Below are 21,649 nucleotides of genomic sequence, written 5' to 3' on the forward strand. Positions count from 1 at the left end.
GGGTACTGTCACGCCCTGGCCTTAGTATTTTGTGTCTTCTTCATTATTGTGGTTAGGCCAGGGTGTGACATGGGTGATATATGTGGTTTGTTTTGTCTAGGGGTTTTCTAGTTTATGGGATTGTGTTAAGTTAAGTAGTCTAAGAAAGTCTATGGTTGCCTATAGTGGTTCTCAATCAGAGGCAGGTGTTTTTCATTGTCTCTGATTGGGAACCATATTTAGGCAGCCATATTCTTTGGGTATTTCGTGGGTGATTGTTCCTGTCTGTGTTTTGCACCAGTTAGGATTGTTTTCGGTTTTCCACGTTTTCTTGTTTTGTATAAGTATATTGTTCACGTTATCATCTTTATTATAAAGATGTTTATAAATAACCACGCTGCGTTTTGGTCCGCCTCTCTTTCACCAGAAGAAAACCGTAACATAAATACACAATGAGTAACGACTTGTCTATATACACAGGGTACCAGTACCATATCAACGTGCAGGGGTACAAGGTATTTGAGGTAGATATGTACATAAAGCAGGGGAGATATGGTAGATATGTACATAAAGCATATGTACACAAGGCAGGGCTAAAGTGCCTAGGCATCAGAATAGATTATAATAATATAAGTAAAATAAAGAACAGAGTACCAGCAGCATAGGATGTGTGTGTGTGTGTGTCCGTGCGTACCTATGTAGTGTATGAGTTTGTGTGAGAGTGTCAGTGTAGAGTGTGACTGAGTGAGTGAGTAGAGTCTTGTGAGTGTGCATAGAGTCAGTGTAAGATAAGGTCAATGCAGCTAGTCCAGGTAAACATTTGAGTAACTATTTAGCAGTGTTATGGCTTGGGGGTAGATGCTGTCACAGAATCTATTGGTGCGAGAGGCGATGCTCTATTACCATTTGCCGGACGGTAGCAGAGTGATCAGTCTAAGTCTAGCAATTTTTTGGGCCTTCCTCTGACACAGCCTGATATAGAAGTCCTGGATGGCAGGGAGCACAGCCCAAGTGAAATCCGCACCACCATCTGTAGCTTTGAGGTCGAGGGTAGTGCAGTGGCCGTACCATTCAAGATGCTCTCAATGGTGCAGCTGTAGAACCTTTTGAGGATCTGAGGGCCAATGCCAAATCTTTTCAGCCTCCTGTTCCAGCCCAGCATTTGCATACCTGTTAAAAATAAATGATGAAGCGTTTAACTGATTAAATCAGGTGTGCTAGTACTGTGACATTGAGTAGAGATGTTACTATATCTGAAGAAAGATGGACAAGAAGAGGGATATACACAATATCCTTAGCAGATGGAAAAGCTTTGGATCTGGAACCTCAGCCATTCCCTTTGTAGGTAAGAACTATTCTCTTTTATTAAAAAGACTGGTATACTATCTTGACTTGGTTGTTTAAAGGTATTCCAAGGAAACCTGACATATTAATGAATCAAACTTTGAAAATAATCATAATGACAAATACTGTAAAAATAAATATCATGCCATTGTCACTATCTTAGAATGTAATCATCGAAATTTGAACGTTCAATGTTGAAAAGGGAAGATTTATATAATGTGTTACGAAATGGACAAAGGAGTTTGACCATCGTTACTATTATTCCTTGTTTTACAACTAACTCCATTACAGCTATGGAGGGGAGGATATTTCTCGTCTTGCTCCTCTCAGGTCAGTGGCACTATTTTTGTGTCTGTCTGTCTGTTCATCTGCCCGTCTGTCAGTCTGTCTGTACATTTGTGTGTGCGCAGTTGTGAAGCCCATAATTACTGCAGAGGGAGATACACTGACCTGGCCACCATAGACAGCATGGAGGACTCTGTAGGCAGTGGTTATAGAGGATCAGTCTGGATAGGGCTGCAGAAGGAGGATTCTGTCAGGTGGTATTGGTTACATTCAGGGGAATGTCGAGACGGGAACTTGGGGGATGACAACCCAACAATATCGTGCACAAACGCACTGAACGACTGGAAGATGGTACGGTACAGATTTAAAAACTGCATAATAGTGGGATTAACATTTTAAGGTATTATCCTATTGAACCGACATCTGCCGAGGTTACCGTGAATGCATTCTCAGCATTCAAATCTTCCACGATACGGATTTAATCTCGGCCATAACATATTTTTGTTTTTATCAATACATGTCTTTACTTCCCCAACTACTTAAACACTAACCCACATATCCCTTGACAGTAGTCCTTGTATTTACAGTAACTATTGGGGTTATGAAATCTGCCTATTTCTCTCATTTCTGAGATAAATTCCTTAAATGCTAAATCCACAGCAACATCTATCTGGGAAGATTGTCAGAAGTACCGTCGACAGCACCACACAGACCTAGCCAGTGCCCTGAACCAGAATGAAAACCAGAGGATCCAGACGACTACAAAGTGGGGGTATCATATGTGGATCGGCCTGCACAGAGACTCCTTCAAGTGGTCAGACCAGAGTGCCGACTCATTCAAAAACTGGGAGCAAGGACAACCTCAATACAATGTGACCCACAAATGTCTGGTGTCTTCTACACACAAATGGGAATATGAAGTTGAGAGATAGGAAATGACGAAGATAAGCAGTCAGAGTGAAGCTGATGCCAGACTCCTCATGACCATGACTGATCCGGCTGTGCTGGAGGCCACCTTAAAGGTAGAGTTATAAAAGGATGGAGAATGAGATGTCTCAAGCTGCAAAACCGAGTTGGAAAAGGCAGCCATGCGGAGAAGACTTCAAGGAGGAGAAGGAGATGTCTCAAGCTGACAAACCGAGTTGGAAAAGGCAGCCAGGCGGAGAAGACTTCAAGGAGGAGAAGGAGATGTCTCAAGCTGACAAACTGAGTTGGAAAAGGCAGCCAGGCGGAGAAGAATTCAAGGAGGAGAAGGAGATGTCTCAAGCTGACAAACTGAGTTGGAAAAGGAAGCCAGGCGGAGAAGACTTCAAGGAGGAGAAGGAGATGTCTCAAGCTGACAAACTGAGTTGGAAAAGGAAGCTGATCTACAGTTAATCTCCGGAGAAGACTTCAAGGGGGAGAAGGAGATGTCTCAAGCTGACAAACTGAGTTGGAAAAGGAAGCCAGGCGGAGAAGACTTCAAGGGGAGAAGGAGATGTCTCAAGCTGACAAACTGAGTTGGAAAAGGCAGCCAGGCGGAGAAGACTTCAAGGAGAAGGAGATGTCTCAAGCTGCCAAACTGAGTTGAAAAGGCAGCCAGGCGGAGAAGACTTCAAGGAGGAGAAGGAGATGTCTCAAGCTGACAAACTGAGTTGGAAAAGGCAGCCAGGCAGAGAAAACTTCAAGGAGGAGAAGGAGATGTCTCAAGCTGACAAACTGAGTTGGAAAAGGCAGCCAGGCGGAGAAGAATTCAAGGAAGAGAAGGAGATGTCTCAAGCTGACAAACCGAGTTGGAAAAGGCAGCCAGGCGGAGAAGACTTCAAGGAGGAGAAGGAGATGTCTCAAGCTGACAAACTGAGTTGGAAAAGGCAGCCAGGCGGAGAAGACAGTAATAAAATGTGTATGCTTCAGCATTTATATATTGAAAACTAATCTAAAATGTATATAAAGAGAATTTAAAAAAAATATTATATGCATGGAAATAGTCATGTTTAAAATGTGTAATAATTTGATTTATGCTCCTTTTGTAACCAGGAGAGAAGTGGGAATTTACCAGTAGTGATACCATTCCATATTTCCCGCTCCGAGCCATTACTACAAGCCCATCCTCCCCAATTAAGTTCCCACCAACCTCCTTTGATTCATGTGCTTTCAACTTGTTGAGAAACGCTGATTGGCTAATGGCCAAAAAGCTACATAAACCATCAACTAAAATTAGGATTACAGCTATCATGCTTGTAAACAAATGATCGTGTTCAAAAACCATATTAATGGAGAGCTTTTTATAAATCATGTTTTGCTGCATTTAAGTGCAGAAAATGCCGTTATCAAGGTAATTTCCTTAGGTGAGTGGGGACTTTGGATAGTAGGCGAGTTTCCACTAGTAAATACCAGTTGGAGTGCCGTTCAAATCGATTATTCACAGTCGTATGTGGTAAATGTCCACCTCCCACTTGGTTACGAATGCAGCATTACATACCTGCCCTTGCTGTCTTCCAGATATGTGGCAGGTAATGCTACGATCCTAACAAAGTACCACTGGGAAAAATCCACTTGAACATCCCTCCAACTGGTAATTACTAGTGGGAAACTAGTCTATCGTGCCTGAGCTCTGACTTACCCACATGCTGACCTCTGGCCAAGGCAGCAGCTACTCTTCCTGAGGTCTAGCAAATTTAAGGTGGTTCATATAATTTTAAAAACATAACAATACATTCACAATTTTAACAACACACTGTGTGCCCTCAGGACCTTATCCACCACATATCTACAGTCCAAAATCCGTGTGTACGTGTGTGTATAGTGCGCATGTTTTATTGTGTGTGTGTGTGTGTGTGTGTGTGTGTGTGTGTGTGTGTGTGTGTGTGTGTGTGTGTGCGCGCATGTGTCTGTGCCTATGTTTGTGTTGCTTCACAGTCCCCGCTGTTCCATTTAATCTGTTTTTTAAGTCTAATATTACTGCTTGCATCAGTTACTTGATGTGGAATAGAGTTCCATGTAGTCATGGCTCTATTTAGTACTGTGAGCCTCCCATAGTCTGTTCTGGACTTTGGGACTGTGAAGAGACCTCTTGTGGAAAGCCTTGTGGGTTATGCGTGGGTGTCAGAGCTGTGTGCCAGCAGTTAAAACAGACAGCTCGGTGCATTCAACATGTCAGTACCATATTATATCATAGAGTGCGCTCCTAATCTCAGTTTGTTACCTGTATAAAAGACACCTGGGAGCCAGAAATCGTTCTGATTGAGAGGGGGTCAAATACTTATTTCCCTCATTAAAATGCAAATCAACTTATAACATGCGTTTTGACATGCGTTTTTCTGGATTTTTGTTGTTGTTATTCTGTCTCTCACTGTTCAAATAAACCTACCATTAAAATTATAGACTGATCATTTCTGTCAGTGGGCAAACGTACAAAATCAGCAGGGGATCGAATACTTTTTTCCCCTCACTGTACTTGAGTCGTTTTTTGGGGGTAACTGTACTTTACGATTGATATATTTTACAACTTTTACTGCCATATTCCTAAAGAAAATAAAGTACTTTTTACTCCATAAATTGTTCCTGACACCCGAAAGTACTTGTTACACTTTAATTCGTATCAATAGAACATCCCTACTGCCTCTGATCTGGAGGACTCACTGAACAGAGAACATCCCTGGTCATCCCTACTGCCTCTGATCTGGTGGACTCACTAAACAAATGCTTACTTTTTAAATTATGATGATTCTGATTGTTGAAGTGTGCCCCTGGCCATCTGTGTAAAATAAATTAAAATGGTGCAGTCTGGTTTACTTAATATATATATTAAAGGATTGTGAAACTGTTTATACTTTTACTTTTGATACTTAATTATATTTAAAGCTGTCAATTTAGCTTTGCTTTTGGTGAATTATCTTCACTTCATTTTCTTTTTAAAACTTTCTATACAAAGTTCCTACAAGAGGTCATGCCTTTTGCTTCTTTGAACCTTACAAGGGAAAAAAAACATTTCACAACCAAATGCATTTCTTTATAGCTAAATATGTGTATTGAACTGTCACATCTGTGTGCAACCAAATGTCCTTCTTATAAAGATTGACTGACAGTGATTTGTGTATGTGGAAGTAACGGTGTCACCTACTGTCAATTTCCATTCCCTGTCAAACATACTGCCAATCATTGGTTCTATTTTCCACAGAGCAGCAAGCGATGGAAATTACAGAGATAGAGCTGATAAAAGATTGTCTTTAATGTTTGGCATTGTTAATGAATCCATACCACAGCAGTTATGGGAGTAGGAAAACCACCTTTACAACCAAACACTGTTTGATCATGCTAACACCATCTGTACAAGAAAGCACATTGAAAAGTGTATAAAGTATTTATATTTGAAGACTTGAAGTCGAGAACAATGCAGACAACCACAGTCTAATGTATTTGTCTTCTTTAAACATTGATTATAGATATTCATCAATTACATCAATTTCTGGAGTACATGTATTTACACAAAACAACACTAAAATTATTTTAGGGGGGTCTGCAATAATTTTCAAAAATATTTCACAATACCGCTGTATGTACAGTAACAGAATTTACATTGAAAAATTCTATTGTAGCTATATTTGATCTGAGTATCGCTCCTCTTCACACAAACATCAGCCTCCCCATACATCTGACTTTCATCTTATATTTGATCCATAGTTCTGTTCTTCCATACTAATTCCACAGTCTGCAAACCATACCCTGCATCCTTCCATGAGACATCGGTGAACTATGTCCTCACAACTGGATGTACCTGCATACAAAAATAGATGTTGTCTGATCAGTGGACAACCTAATGTGCAAGAACACAAAGCAAAGCATTCACCTGCAAAAAAACTACACGGGGAAACAAAGACCTGTATTTTTTAACAGTAACCTCCACCTTCCAACCCACTGGTTGGTTATACATTACATCTCAGCAAACACTGTCTGTTGTACTTTCATTGCCCAAGGAGGTCAACCTCATGGTCCTGTCTGAGCTTCTCATACTCCTCCTCTGCACACACAAACATCTCTCTATTGCAGATCAGAGTGAAGAGAAACTGCAGGCAAAAACTAAGTATACTGTAGCTCTACAAACCAAGGCAGGACAAAACAGATGTCACACATAGATATCATGAGGTTTGTTCGGAAAGCGTAGAGAACGTGATGGAAAAATGAGAGCTGACATTTCATGAGCTTCACAGAAACAGTCAAGCGAGGTGTCAGAATGAGAGACTGATACTGCATTTCAGTGCACTTAAGGCAGGTAGTTGTTTTAGAACACTGTTTGAGGGAGTTTGGATTTGCCATTTGGTGGGCAGAAGGGGGTGACGGTGAGTAGAACAGGTAACTGACAGGAGCAATGTAATTGCCTTTAGTCCTTTTACACACAGTCCATATGTATGACTTGTTAATTGACATGGTCTTGAAACATAGAGAGGCAGAGAGAGGGTGTGATAATTGTTTTTACGAGTATAGTCAGTCCAGTAGGTGGTTGAGGTACTGTTGAGCCATTATTCTTCGCTACTTCTCATCTTACTCCTAGATGAGGGTTAAGGATGTTTTCACCACGGTTCATTTTCTCCATCACTATCTCCTTTCAAGGAACAATTCAGTCTTATGGAGTCCAACTCAACCTGTGCAACTGACATTGGGAACTCGCTGTTGTTCCAGAGCTCTCTGTGGCACCGGACAATCCCACCCCTCCCTTGTAGTCCCCCCAAGGATTTATCAGCTCTTTCAGTCTGGGTCACATTCACGCTCCTCTCATGAGATATTTCGGTCTGTTACACAAAAGGCAAGAAGACAATGTAATAAAGACAACTTCACATGAACAGAAAAGAAGACCTGCCACTTGTGTCATACAAAACAGCACATCTTGTTTGAATACATTCACATTGTTTTCCATACGTACTGTATGGAGGGATAATCCTAAACTGAGGTTTATATGTCCCTCGAGGCTTTGGTCAAGAAGAGTGACCCAGGTCCAAATAACAGACCTGCTTTCAATGAGAAGCAGGTAGCAGAATAGAACAGAAGATTGGAGAATGTCATATGGTGAAGCACTATACAGCGTTTTGTAAATCAGAGGATGGAAAGTCCATTTGAAAACCCCATACATACTGTAGCAAGTGTATCAAAATAATAGGATAGATATATGGAGTATTAAAAGCAGAAAAGTCATCATGACTTTACTAAGAGTATAACTTTGTGCAGTTGCCTTTCGTTGTGGAAAAGGGAGGAGGGATTCTATTTGGGGATCGTATGGGTTGATCATGTTGATGAGGATCGTCATGTTTCACAAAACGGCTGTATAATGTCTCAAATGAAAATAAACATGCTCACAGACTAGTTGTACAACAGTGTACAGTCAACATCTATTTAAACAAAGTGATTTTTATCAGTCATATTGTCCAACAGATACTATTCCCTTATTAATTCCTATGATGCTGCTTCATCCATTCAGAATCAGACTGAATACACTGGAGAGTGAAGGTGTAACTCAATAGTCTAAAGTGGCTTCCTCTCCCCTTCATCTGCTCTGATATAAAAACATGGGATGGATGACAGCAATATTGTTAATGCCTACAATGTATTTGCATGATTCACCAGCCCATGTTCTTTCACATCAATACAGATGATGGCAAGGAGACAACAGGAAGGGAGCCACTTTAGACTAGTAAGATGTACCAAGAGGCCCAGCGCTGTAGTCTCCTCATGGTGTCTCCTCGTGCTCCTCGCTGATGCACTGCTCCCAGGCAGCCTTGGCTAGCTCCTCTCTGTGGCTATGGGGGGAGTGGAAGATCCTCCGAGGAAGGGGGATGGGCTGGGGCACCAGGGAGCTCAGGTCCTCCTCAGGGATGCACCCTTCCCTCAGGTAGGGCTTGGGGGGCACAGCTGGGGGCTGAGGGCGCCGGTAAGGAATGTGATGTGGGCCGTGGAGGGGTACCTGGTGGTGGGTGGGCCCGTGGGGATGAGGGTGGCCGTCAAGGATGGCCGGTTGGTGGTGAGAGTGGGGGTGGAAGTGAGTTTGGGATTGGGGGAGGTGTGAGACAGGGTTACGGTAGTGAAAGGGTCGGACATGGTCGAGGGACTCTGGTTCTGGCCCACTGTAGTGGATGTGCAGATAGGGAGATGCCAGGTACTCATCAGGGGTCCACAGGTGGCTGGGTAAGGGCTCCATGGCGTCATTCCGCACAATTTGGGCATCGGGGTACTGGGCCCCAAAGTTACTCTCACTCAGAGAGGAGACCCCGCTGCTGGCACTGCCCGAGAGGGTGGAATTACTGCCCCCCAGGGCTGACTGGGGACTAGTGGGGGAGCCAGGTATGGGGTGGAGAGGAGACTGGAGGGATGGAGAGAGAGAAAGAGGAAGATAAGAAATGGGTTGGCATCTGTTGACCAAGTAAAGAAGATGTACCGGTACAGTATGTTGAATGGTCTGTTACCTTTCTGAGAGAGCGAACAGGCAGTGCCGGGGGTGGGTCACTGTTCTGGTGGTGGAACGCATCAAAGTGCATCAGGAAGTGACCTAAAGCGGAGGTGAAAACAGTCATATCAGAATAAACCTCCAAAACCTCCTGTCTAGTGGACATGACAGCCAAGGGACTCTTACCCATAGATAAGGTGTATATAAATTGGTGGTACCTGGTGGGAAGGACCTGGGTGGGACAGGGGGCATGATGATGCCCCCTGTAGGTCCCTGGATGTAGGGCACTGTCTCCCTGCCCTCGCCATCTAGACTCCAGCTGCTCGGGCCACTAGGGAACACTGGGGGAACACCAGCAAACCACAGGCTCACTACAGAGCTAGGACTAAGTTCTGTCCTACTTAGGCCATTTCTCATGAACACTAGAGAACACCAGCATTTACCAATTTTAAGACAGGCATACAGTATACTCACCTTTCTCTGGCAAGCTCATGGAAGGGTCAACACACGGCTTACAGGGGTTCACTTGCTGGAGTAAGGCACGTTGCTGATGGTTGCTCTGCAAACAGAGAGACACCAGAATCTAAAGATAACTGAAAAGGACAAGAACAAACAGTGTGTTCTGGGGGCTCAGTACCAGTCTATTTCTGCTTTGGCCAGCCTATCGTTCTCACGCTCAGTGAACTAGCTGTCGTCTTCTCCTTAATTAACTAACGCAGCAATGTCATCAGTTCACTTCAGTGCTATTTTAACAGAGTTTGGTCTGTAATGTCAGCACCTGTCCGTTCTCAGTCATGGTGTAGTACATGGTGTTGTTGACTCTCTGGTGAGGCGGCAGAAGCATCATCACCTCCCGGTTGTGTTTGGCTTTATCCGGCAGGGACGGAGAGCCTGGGGGTGGACAGGTCAGACAGACATCAGAGACCCATTGGGAGAATCTCAATTGGATTTGCTAAATTCTTCAGGTTCTCTTCTTCATCCTCTCCTTCCCTCCTTTTAAAAAAAGGTCAAAGATAATTGATGTGAGGAGGAAAGGAGAGGAAGCCTGGAAACAAATGCTCTTGTATGAAATGAGATTCTCCTTCTCCACTAACCCGTTATCAGGCAAATTACGTTTACAGATGAGGAATCGCGAAACATGTGTAAAGTGGTAAAAATAAATGTTGCTAGTTGTGCCAGACATTTTATAGTCGATAAAAATATAAGTAGCATTTTGTTAACGTGCGAATGCTTTTCTCCTCCGATAAAACAACAGATGATTCAAAAGGGGGTTTGGCAGATTTCACATCTCTTTCGAATAGGATACATTTGCATATCCGAGGCTTTCGAGGAGAGGAGCAAACTCCTCGGTTCGCCAATTAACAAATTGACTCTCCTACATATGGTGACCATTTATCGGTTCCCAGCTCACAAAAGTGTGAAACAAAACAAAATATATGTTATATTTGAGATTCTTCAAAGTAGCCACCCTTTGCCTTGATGACAGCTTTGCACACTCTTGGCATTCTCTCAACCAGCTTCATAAGGTAGTCACCTGGAATGCAGTTCAATTAACATATTCTTCTTAATGTGTTTGAGCTTATCAGTTATATTGTGACTAGCTAGGGATGATATACAGAAGATAGCCCTATTTGGAAAAAGATAAAGTCCATATTATGGTAAAAAAGGCTCAAATAAGCAAAGAGAAACGACAGTCCATCATTACTTTAAGACATGAATTTCGAAAGTTTTTTCAAGTGCAATCGCAAAAACCATCAAGCTCTATGATGGAACTGGCTCTCATGAGAACCACCACAGGAAAGGAAGACACAGAGTTACCTCTGCTACAGAGGATAAGTTCATTAAAGATAACTGCAGCTCAGATTGCAGCCCAATTAAATGCTTCACAGAGTTCAAGTAACAGACACATCTCAACATCAACTGTTCAGAGGAGACTGCGTGAATCATGCCTTCATGTTCGAATTGCTGCAAAGAAAACACTACTAAAGGATACCAATAAGAAGAAGAGACTTGTTGGGCCAAGAAATATGAGCAATGGATATCAGACTGGTTGAAATCTGTCCTTTGGTTTGAGTACAAATTTGAGATTTTTGTCTTTATGAGAAGCAAAGTAGGTGAACGGATGATCTCTGCATGTGTGGTTCCCACCATGAAGCATGGAGGAGGTGGTGTGATGGTGCTTTGCTGGTGGCACTGTGATTTATTTAGAATTCAAGGCACACTTAACCAGTATGGCTACAATGGTATTCTGCAGTGATATACCATCCAATCAGGTTTGCGCTTAGTGGGACTATCATTTGTTTTTCAAAGGGTGGCTACTTTGAAGAACCTAAAATCCAAAATATATTTTGATTTGTTTAACACTTTTTTTTTACTACATGATGCCATGTTTGCTATTTCATAGCTGTAATGTCTTTACTTTTATTCTACAATGTAGAAAATAGTAAAAAAATAAAGAAACACTTTTGACTGGTACTGTACATTGTTGAGAATGTTAAATGTACAACTGGCCAAGAACATGATAATGATGAGTTGGAAGTATTTACTGCCTGGTGCAGGTGACACTCACCTCTGGCACTAGATGGGGCAGAGTTAATAACCTGGGAGGAGGTGGACCGAATGGAGCTCAGACTGGAGGAGGAGGGGCTTGGCTGTAAAATAATACATCTGTTCATTCACATATCTTCAAAACATACAAAACCTGCATGTGTGTGTATTCATTCCACCCACCTCCATGTGAGCCGTGTCCTCAGGGTGCTCTCCCAATAGGCCGTCTGTCAGGATGACCAGGTTTCCTCCCGCCTCGCTGGAGGTGTGAGAAGAGAGGGAGGAGGAGGACTGACGGATAGAACCCTGCAGGTTCATAGGGCTGCAGAGAGAGAATCATATTCTAATCTCACAGATTACTGTAGCATCTCTTTTTTTGCAAGTTAAATCTTATACAATATGTGACTGACCTGTGTCTGTGAATCAGACGGACACTTTCTGGGCTCATGTGGCTGTGAGTGGTCAGGATGCCTCTGGGATTGTTGACTCCAGTGCAGGCTGCTGGCAACCCCTGCTGGGCCACATATAAACACTGCTCTGAATAATCACTCGGACTGCACACACACACGCACCAACTCATTAGGACACACAAACAGAAGAGTATGTAGAACCACTCACCTGATGTAAACCAGTCCTCATCATGTGGAACTGATCTATCAGCTTTTTGTGCAGGGGACGCATTTCTGGGTGCACCAACTTCTCATGGACGGCCAGCCCCACTCCAAGGATGTGAACCTGTGACAATGAAACGACACGTAGGAAAGATATGGTTTCTGTCTTCTATAGCCATATACACTGTGTGGACCACTGGCCAGTGACGAGTTAAGAGCTTTGTCTGACCTGTTCCTGCATCAAGTCTTTGAGCTGAGTGATCTTCTCTGTGTCCTCTGTGTGGCTGTTCATGTAGTCCTTTTCAAAGAACGCCTGTGGAGGAGGAATATAGAATATGAATGCATTACAAGGCATGGCAGATAACAATATATGTTCTGGAAGAAAATTACCAAAGTATCCATTCAAATCCACCGACCGACCAACCAACCCACCCCCATCTCCCTCCCTTCCCTTAGTACCTCCTGGTATCTGGCAATGCCCCCATTGACGGCAGCGTCTATGACCCCGTTGAGCAGCATGCTGAGGGGGTTAATGTTGCCATGGTGCTGTCTGTTCTGGTACTGGCTAATCAGGGTCCGCAGCTCCTGGGTCTTATTCTCCACCACGTAGATGGCATTCTCCAGAGGGCTCACCTCCAACTGCACACACACACAGTACCGTCGGAAAGTATTCAGACACCTTCACTTTTTCCACATTGTTACGTTACAGCCTTATTCTAAAAAAAATCTGAAATCTACGCACAATGCCGCATAATGACGAAGCCAAAACAGTGTATTTGCAAATGTATTAAAAATAAAAAACAGAAATACCTTATTTACATAATTATTCAGACCCTTCGTAACGAGACTCGAAATTGAGCTCAGGTGCATCCTGTTTCCATTGATAACCCTTGAGGAATTGTCTGTAGAGCTCCGAGACGGGATTGTGTCGAGGCACAGATCTGGGGAAGGGTAACAAAAAATGTCTGCAGCATTGAAGGTGCCCAACACAGTGGCCTCCATCATTCTTAAATGGAAGAAGTTTGGAAGCGCCAACACTCTTCCTAGAGCTGACCGCCCGGCCAAACTGAGCAATCAGGAGAGAAGGGCCTTGGTCAGAGAGGTGACCAAGAACCCGATGGTCACTCTGACAGAGCTCCTCTGTGGAGATGGGAGAAGGTTCCAGAAGGACAACCATCTCTGCAGCACTCCACCAAGCAGGCCTTCATGGTCGAGTGGCTAGACGGGAGCCACTCCTCAGTAAAATGCACGACAGCCTGCTAGGAGTTTTCCAAAAAGGCACCTAAAGGACTCAGACAATGAAGAACAACATTCTCTGGTTGGCCTGAATGCCAAGCATCACGTCTGGAGGAAACCTGGCACCATCTCTAAGGTGAAGCATGGTGGTGGCAGCATCATGCTGTGGGGATGTTCTTCAGCGGCAGGGACTGCAAGATTATTCAGGATCAAGGGAAAGATGAACGGAGCAAAGTACAGAGAGATCCTTGATGAAAACCTGCTCCAGAGCGCTCAGGACCTCAGACTGGGGTGAAGGTTTATCTTCTAATAGGACAACAACCCTAAGCACACAGCCAAGACAACGCAGGAGTTGCTTTGGGACAAGTCTCTAAATGTCCTTGAGTGGCCCAGCCAGAGCCCGGACTTGAAACTCTTCAAACGTCTCTGGAGAGACCTGAAAATAGCTGTGGAGCAACATTCACCACATCCAACCTGACAGAGTTTGAGAGGATCTGCAGAGAAGAATGGGAGAAACTACCCAAATACAGGTGAGTCAAGCTTGTGGCAACATACCCAAGAAGACTCGAGGCTGTAATCGCTGCCAAAGGTGCTTCAACAAAGTACAGAGTAAAGGGTCTGAATAGTTATGTAAATGTGATATGTTGTATTTATTTATTTTTTTTAAATGCAAAAATTTTAAAAACCTGTTTTTGCTTTGTTATTATGGTGTATTTTGTGTAGATTGATGAGGGTTAAAAACAATTTTATACATTTTAGAATAAGGCTGTAAATAAGAATTTGTTCTTAACTGACTTGCCTCGTTAAATAAAGGTTAAATAAAAAAATGGGGGTTCTATGTGTTGAGAAGCTTGGTGAGTTGGTTACATTTGGATAGAGATTTAGAGTGAAGAGTGATAGTTGAGCATTTTTAGAATATTATTCAATTCAAATTAGTTTCTAGTAGGAGGTAGATTTTATGTAGTGTTCTCAGTTTTCAAACTTTATTTTTGTGTGGAGTTAGTGCAATTTATTTCAATTTTCCATGATAACTTTAGTAGACAGTGCTAATGTTAGCTAGGTACCAGAGTGCAGTTTTCTGCACCAGAATGGCTAGATAATGCAAACAACAATATAGTCGATTTTTGTTTCATTGCCCAAATCAGATTCAAGCTTCTTGGAAAAAGCTGCATCGATCATGTAAATGGACAAACGTCTGTGTATTCAAACTATGCGACACAATGAGAAGTTAAGAAGAACAGGATCACAAGCAGTTTAAGAGTTGGCTTTTACTTAGGGGCAGAAGGAACGTTCAGCTAACAGAACTATAAGGAGCTTGCAGAGGTAATTTTTTATTTAACCTTTATTTAACTAGTCAAGTCAGTTAAGAACTAATTCTGATTTACAATGACGGCCTACTTGTAAAGCCCCCCCGGCCAAACCCTCGCCTAACCCGGACGAAGCTGGGCCAATTGTGCGCAGTCCTATGGGGCTCCCAATCATGGCAGGTTGTGATACAGCCCGGGATCGAACCCAGATCTATAGTGACACCTCTAGCACTGAGAAGCAGTGCCTTAGACCGCTTGCCACTCGGGAGGCCCAAGTTATGATGCTTTACTTGCTGAGCATATAGAAGTTTCTACTGTCTTCTCCGGGATGTCAAAAATCAATTCAGAATGATTTGATTGCTTCCATTGCATCATCCATGAATAGTAAGGCACTGCATCTCAGTGCTTTACTCGCAGGTGGGGCAGAGACCCAAATGTTTTGAGCTCAACCTGTTGAGCTAAACAAATATTATAATAATACTTTTTTGCATTTTTCGGCATTAATACATATTACATATCGGATTGCAAACAAAATTTGTTGAGTTAATAAATCTGCATACAAACATGATCTCTTTTTTGCTTTCTTGAGTAAGGCAGCTCCAAAATGTTGTTGTTTCAGCGTAGCTCAGTGCTCTCTGTGGTGGAGGGGCAGCAAGCGTAAAATACAGAGCGTAGGGGCTGGCAATCTTCTCTAGTTGCGACGTGATTGGCTCAGCGTTCTGTCACCCATGGTGACACTACGTCACCGCAAAATCTACAGGGAGAGCTAGAAAGTTCAAGCCCCCTTGGGTGTTGCCATAGAGTTCAATTAGAAGTGTCCGTCCAAGAAAGGTCATTAGCCACAGGAAAAATGATGTCAAATCATATCAACCATAGCTTTGATTGGACAGATCATGTCAACATCATACTTTCAAAATCTTAGCTAGCAAGCGAGACAAGCAGTCATCATCATGAATCACGTCTACAATGTACTGGCAAATCCTTTTCAATCTTTTCAATCAAATTATAGATAAAAACATATCGGTGCTCATCGGCCATTGCACATAAACATTACACAACAAGTTGGAAATCACAAATTACACAATGAGTGGATTGGATGGAATCAGCTGCAGGCGTTGCAAAGCAATCACTATCTTGCTTCCGCTGCCTGCTATTTGGTGAAGAGGGTGTGTGGTCCAAGTCTGGGTTTAAGGGACTCTTTTCCAAGCTTAAAAGGATAAACATTCACACGCAACACCATGTGCCAGAAAAGGTTGAATACATAGGCCATGCTGTCAATCCAGCATGACTTCTGCCACAACTGTGTCTCTGAAAAAAACTCAGACTGAGAAAATACATCCAACTCGGAATTCCAAGTTGGGAACTTGGGCCTCTTTCTATAGCGCTGACCTGAAGATCACTGACGTTATGATTCAGCCTTTTTTGAGCTCCTAGTTGTCTTGGAAGAACCATAAATCCAGAAAATGCTCGACTTTGATGACAAAGTTTCCTGACAAAATTTGCCCACAAGGACCACAGCGCCACCTTCCTGTTCAAATGAGCACAGCACAACAGTGAGTCCAAAAATGTATTGTATGCTGCTGCATAAATGACGTAATATGCCAGGGAGAAAGCAGATGACGTAATATGCCAGGGAGAAAGCAAATGACGCAATATGCCAGGGAGAAAGCAGATGACGTAATATGCCAGGGAGAACGTAAATGATGTAATATGCCAGGGAGAAAGCAAAGAAAGTAATTCTTTGACTTGAGATGTTTCTAAGTAGACCCATGTGGGACATATGTATTAGCAGACAAGGAAAAACTCCAGGCCCCAGTGGGAAAAAAATTCCCCACCACAGTCTGCTCGCAGTTGTCAGTTATCGTCAGGTACATGGATGATCAGGGCTTGATTCATCCACTGACACATTCATTGTTTCCTCTCCAAGCATTGTGAGCAAACCGGTCAATTGTCTCTCATTACTGTACACAAAAACTATCACATTATTACACACGTAAATGATTTTACTCCTTGCTTGGACTAACTCATTCTTAGCTCTATTGTCTAACTGTGTCATGTGTCGTGTTATTGTTTTTTTGTCTTCCCAGTCAAGTCCTGTTCTCAGTGGAAGAGTTGACCTCTTCAACACCATCCATCCATGATGAGCCTGTCCTGCACTGAAGCCTATGAACATCTCAACCCCTGTTCTGCACTGAAGTCCGAGACTCTGAACACCTCAACTCATGCCTCATACCCTCATTCAATCACTGCTCTGATCCCTTCCCAACACTGCAAGTAGCCCTCTCATTCCCATTCCCCATAATATTGTACTATAAAATGTCTTTATTAAATGCTTTAGTTAAAAATAATTAGTCTTCGACGATTTTAGAAAAACACACTTTGTCGACTCCGTACGGTCCGCTCCTATACCGTGGGTCTCCCATCCTCCTTTTAAGTCACCAGCCTCCACTGGTGTACGCGACCAATAAACTTAGATTTTGATTCGACACAAATCATGCACTCGCTTGCATCGTTTCCCTGAGGCGTCTGATGTCACAGTGTGAGATGACAGTTTATGACGCCAGTGCTCCTCACCAGTTCTCTCCTCTCCACCTCAGCCCAGCGGGAGATGCCAGGGAGAGGACGAGACAGAATCAGGGTGGTTCTCTCGATCCACAGGCTCTGAAGACACACACAAAACACTTCTGTATAGTAATTATACACAGCATGTATCAACAGACAATTTTAGTGACATTCTATTCTAATTCCTTCCACACACACACACATACCCTGAACTCATTCTCCCTGTCCTTGGGTCCCTTGTGGAAGGGTCTGTCATAGTGAAAGCGAGTGACATTGTTAATGCGGTAGAAGCTTTTGATCCTCTCGGGTACGCGCTCCAGCTGAGGCACGTCAGTGATGTCTGACACTGGGGTAACCGCATAGATCTGCAGGTCTGAGGCCAGGCGTTAAGGAAAACACACCCAAATATACTGACAGTTGAGTTGACAGCCACAACACATTGACCATGGTTAGGATACACTGAACATCACTTTGTAGGAGGGCGTCATCTGGTTGGTTGGGGTGCTGCATGGCAATGGCATGTGGGAATTCTCCCAGCATCCTTTGCTGAAAGTCCTCCAGTCGTTCATAGTTATATCCCCGGCAAACAAACTCCTTATTCTGGAGAGAGAAGGGTTGCCATCCAACTGATACGTAAAACCAATTCAATATCATTTAGATAAAAGATTGTGTGTGTGTGTTCATCTCACCCTGAGGAAAAAAGGAAACTTCCTGCCATAGAAGCCCATCCTAAAGAACTCTGGTTCAATCCTCTGCTGTTCTATGATGTTGTCATAGTACGCAGCCTCCATTTTCTATAAAATACAAAAAGACTTGATTCAACTCTAAGAGCATCTTGAGCTTTTATCAGCAACCCACATCAATGAGGTTCCCTTGATCATAGGGCTCGTAAGATTTTGGGTAATTCGTCAGTCTATTGCAATGTGAATACATTTCCACATTGTGAGGAATTTATATTCAATTCCATTCTACTTACTTTCCATCTTCGTGATGATGAGTAGTCACTGGGGGATAAAGTAGAGAGAGACAGAGACAGAGAGAGACAGAGAGAAGGCATACAGTGCTGGGTTGTCAGACAGACTCACCCGTATCCAGCTCAGGCTCTGGTAGTCATATAAGGTTTCATACTGGAAAGCCAGTTCCCGGCAGAGTGATATTCCATATTCCCAACACTGGAAAGAGATAAACAGACCGAGATCTCACACATATGGAATCTCTCAATACATGTTTACAATATCCTGTCTATTGAACATCATTCTCAGGAGGATTTGAAGGGGAAAATGTTGGATTTCCAGAATTGAACAGCCATCAACGACATCATGTACATCAAGAAGTGTTTCGACTTGAGATTCTGACTTGAGATGTTTCTAAGTAGACCCATGTGGGACTTAGGTAAAATAATATGTTTGATTTGAGTGTCTCACATGAAACACTACCCAAAGTGACTGGACATAGCCTGACTTGCATTCCCCTTTTTGTTTAACTTAGCTTGACTTGATTTAGCTTGGCTTGCCTTTCCCTTGTTAAAGTAGTGGAGCACTTTGCGGCTGAGGCCCTCTTTGCGTTGCCACTCGCTCTGTGTGGGGTAGTGGAGGAACTCTCTGAGGGGTCGGTCCTCCCAGTGCAGCAGCTCCCAGTACAGCAGCAAGGTAAATGCTGCCTCTGGTGGTGGGGAGGACACAGAGGTCAAAGGTCACCACGATGAACCATCATTGACTTCACATGGTAGTCCTAACGATCACAGGGTTCTATGCAGTGTGAGCACGTTGAACGTGTTATATACATCCCAACCAGTTACCTGTGTAGTCCTCTGCATGCAGGTGCAGGTCACACAGCTTGTGGATGTAGCGGATGTACATGTCCTCCTTGTTGATCTCTGACTTGTAGAAGTTCTGGGGAGGACAGACAAATGGAAGCAACACATGGACATACTGTAGCACACACAGGTATTATTATCTGGCCATAACTGAGGTACTGTCAAGGTTCAAACACATCAAATGCCTCACCATGAGGTTGGAAGAACCACCCATTTTCTTGTTCTCCATCTCATCTCCTTTCATACAGTCCCTAAAAGCAGAGCAGGTTTGTAAAGTCCCATCTCTACAGTACATCCCTGTATCAATAGTCAAAGTTAGGATATTAACATGTTGTTTGTAATCTGTAATCCAGTCGATCAGTAGTAATAACACCTGTAGTCTAGCAAGCGCTCCATCAGTCTCGTGACGGAGGTGACAAACGAAATGCCTGTCTCTCTCCATGTTTCCTGCTCAATTTTTTCCAGTAGGCTAAAAGACAGAGACAGACAAGTTCTATGTTATATGCACAGTAACATTGGACATGGAACTGTAAGCACTGGTATGTTTGAAAGGACCGTGATAGTGGTAGAGCTATAACTTACCTGGGGTAAGGCCCAAACAACTGGGTCCTGAATGGCACAGCAGAAAGACCCAAGAGAAGTCAGAAGCATAGAAAATAACAGTAGTGCAGCACACTCAAGTAACAATTTGGCACTGAGTATGAATAGAAGATGGAGGTTGTTGGTGCTTACAGCAGGCCAAAGAGCTCTCTGTGATTGCCGTCCCCTTTCCCATCAGCCACCATACTCTCCAGCTTGTCCATCAACTCTGCTTCCACCTACACAACATAGAAGTTGGTGTATAAGCAATCAATCACCACAACATTTTTCCTATACACTTATAGCAGTAAAATCATAGATTCATAACATAGTTCTGATATTGGGTGATAACCTGTAGTAATACAAGGCCTACAAAGGATGAGTGGTGTCACGCAGCAGGGGACAGTACTGACCAGCTTAAAGTTGCCGTTCTTCCTCTGCTCCCAGTCCATCATGTCATGGAAGATGGGGATCATGATATTCCGGACTTCGCTCTGAGGCACCAGCGTCACTCCCAGGAACGGACCCATCATTCCAGGGATAAAGTGAGGCTTATTCTCACCTAGCGCACACAGAGATGTTAGAAACACACACGACATTATCCTTGAAGGCTAGAACAACAAGACAGTTGATTATGAATGTAGTGTTATCTTACCAAGCTTCTGCCACATGCTGAAGAGCTCATAGGCCATCATCACCCTCATATCTCCATACCTGCAGAGAATGTACATGGGGAGAATGTGGAGAATACTAACTACTGAGTGACCACACATAGGTAGATGTGGGAAATATGTCTATAAACTATATATTTCCAGAGTGTTTCAGGATATAATTGATGGACATTGAACAGAGGTCCTTACTTGTCCAGGACTTTCTTCCTCTTGGCCTGGGTCAAGGGCTCCAACTGCAGACTGGGCTGGTTGATGTACAGGACCGTCAGGCTGAAGAAGGAATTCCACACCTGGTACAGAGAACACACATACAAACATCAACTCGTATTTTGATTCCAATAAAGTTCTAACTACTGTATACACCTTTTTATTGGCCCCTTAGGTCACCATCAGGTTTTGCATTTCCGTAGTTTCCCTCTAGGCATAAATCCAGGTTGGACAAAAAAATAATAATCAGCCACATTGGACTGGAAACAGATCAGAGAAAAACAGCATACTGTAGTTAGGAAACCATGTACAGAAATAAAGACAGCCCTTCGTAAACAGAGAAAGACATGGAAAGAGCAGCAGGTTCGGGGTTGACTTCTCCGGGATATTGAAGGCTCTCTTGTTTACTTGCTTGCTGCTCTTGTTCAACATGACATTTCTCGTTTCTCTACAGAGGCACACCTTGAAGTCAAAATCCGCCTCTGAGAAGTTCTTGTGTAACGCTGGAGACAGGTACTGTGTTGTCGCCACTATGACACTGCAGAAGGAAACAGCAAAACATTATGATAAATATAGATGACGGAACAGCTACACTAATGTCACATGCGATCAGAGTCAGGAGAGTGTCATCTCATGGTTGGATATGTTCCCTTATCTCATATAGGAGGCAATATGAAGGCAGTGTTATAGGTCATCTGAGTCAGACTTACTGACTGGTCAGTAGCCGCATGACACTCCAGTCTCGGGGGAAGATGGTGAGCTTCATCAGGTTCCGGAACACGCAGAAGATCTTCAACAGGAACTCCTGGAAGACAATGAATTAGCTGGTGTTGGGTACATGATCTACATACTATAGCTCAACCCCAAGTTCCTCTGTCAGACTAAGACTGACACAGCAGCACTCACCTTGAGTTCCTCTTTGCTGTGGAAGTTGTTGAGCAGGTGGTGGAAGTGGATCTCTGACATCTGTCTGAGTAGAGACAGCAGAGTGGACACATACTCCCCCTGGACAGGCAGAAACCCACCCATATTAGAGAGGTTACATGAATCATGAAATATATACAGTGTCTGTTCCATGTAGTGAATAAAGA

The 21,649-nt window shown here is 43.3% G+C and overlaps 1 protein-coding gene across 5 annotated transcripts in view; it reads right to left on the bottom strand.

The window, feature by feature from the left end:
* Nucleotides 1-5,800: 5,800 nt before the first annotated feature.
* The window catches only part of LOC135504680 (dedicator of cytokinesis protein 3-like), a 58,111-nt gene continuing 42,262 nt past the window's right edge, over nucleotides 5,801-21,649 (bottom strand). For 2 of the 5 annotated variants that reach the window (XM_064923460.1, XM_064923456.1), the window contains exons 27-54: nucleotides 21,465-21,563; nucleotides 21,269-21,363; nucleotides 21,021-21,096; nucleotides 20,541-20,641; nucleotides 20,336-20,394; nucleotides 20,094-20,242; nucleotides 19,834-19,919; nucleotides 19,684-19,710; nucleotides 19,475-19,570; nucleotides 19,292-19,352; nucleotides 19,084-19,177; nucleotides 18,799-18,947; nucleotides 18,371-18,457; nucleotides 17,975-18,079; nucleotides 17,744-17,885; nucleotides 17,492-17,658; nucleotides 17,298-17,384; nucleotides 12,640-12,819; nucleotides 12,410-12,493; nucleotides 12,188-12,304; nucleotides 11,980-12,101; nucleotides 11,753-11,891; nucleotides 11,592-11,673; nucleotides 9,801-9,913; nucleotides 9,497-9,581; nucleotides 9,241-9,363; nucleotides 9,042-9,124; nucleotides 5,801-8,938 (exon numbers count right to left, since the gene is read on the bottom strand). In XM_064923460.1, coding sequence (XP_064779532.1) covers nucleotides 8,309-8,938; nucleotides 9,042-9,124; nucleotides 9,241-9,363; nucleotides 9,497-9,581; nucleotides 9,801-9,913; nucleotides 11,592-11,673; nucleotides 11,753-11,891; nucleotides 11,980-12,101; nucleotides 12,188-12,304; nucleotides 12,410-12,493; nucleotides 12,640-12,819; nucleotides 17,298-17,384; nucleotides 17,492-17,658; nucleotides 17,744-17,885; nucleotides 17,975-18,079; nucleotides 18,371-18,457; nucleotides 18,799-18,947; nucleotides 19,084-19,177; nucleotides 19,292-19,352; nucleotides 19,475-19,570; nucleotides 19,684-19,710; nucleotides 19,834-19,919; nucleotides 20,094-20,242; nucleotides 20,336-20,394; nucleotides 20,541-20,641; nucleotides 21,021-21,096; nucleotides 21,269-21,363; nucleotides 21,465-21,563 — 3,438 coding nt within the window. In that variant the 3' untranslated portion in view covers nucleotides 5,801-8,308. Of the gene's footprint in view, nucleotides 8,939-9,041; nucleotides 9,125-9,240; nucleotides 9,364-9,496; nucleotides 9,582-9,800; nucleotides 9,914-9,937; nucleotides 10,016-11,591; nucleotides 11,674-11,752; nucleotides 11,892-11,979; nucleotides 12,102-12,187; nucleotides 12,305-12,409; nucleotides 12,494-12,639; nucleotides 12,820-17,297; nucleotides 17,385-17,491; nucleotides 17,659-17,743; nucleotides 17,886-17,974; nucleotides 18,080-18,370; nucleotides 18,458-18,798; nucleotides 18,948-19,083; nucleotides 19,178-19,291; nucleotides 19,353-19,474; nucleotides 19,571-19,683; nucleotides 19,711-19,833; nucleotides 19,920-20,093; nucleotides 20,243-20,335; nucleotides 20,395-20,540; nucleotides 20,642-21,020; nucleotides 21,097-21,268; nucleotides 21,364-21,464; nucleotides 21,564-21,649 lie in introns of those variants that run through there. The other 3 variants (XM_064923458.1, XM_064923457.1, XM_064923459.1) reach the window with 3 other exon arrangements.

This window comes from Oncorhynchus masou, chromosome 18 (genome assembly GCF_036934945.1).
Source record: "Oncorhynchus masou masou isolate Uvic2021 chromosome 18, UVic_Omas_1.1, whole genome shotgun sequence".
Classification (NCBI taxonomy): Eukaryota; Metazoa; Chordata; class Actinopteri; order Salmoniformes; family Salmonidae; genus Oncorhynchus; species Oncorhynchus masou.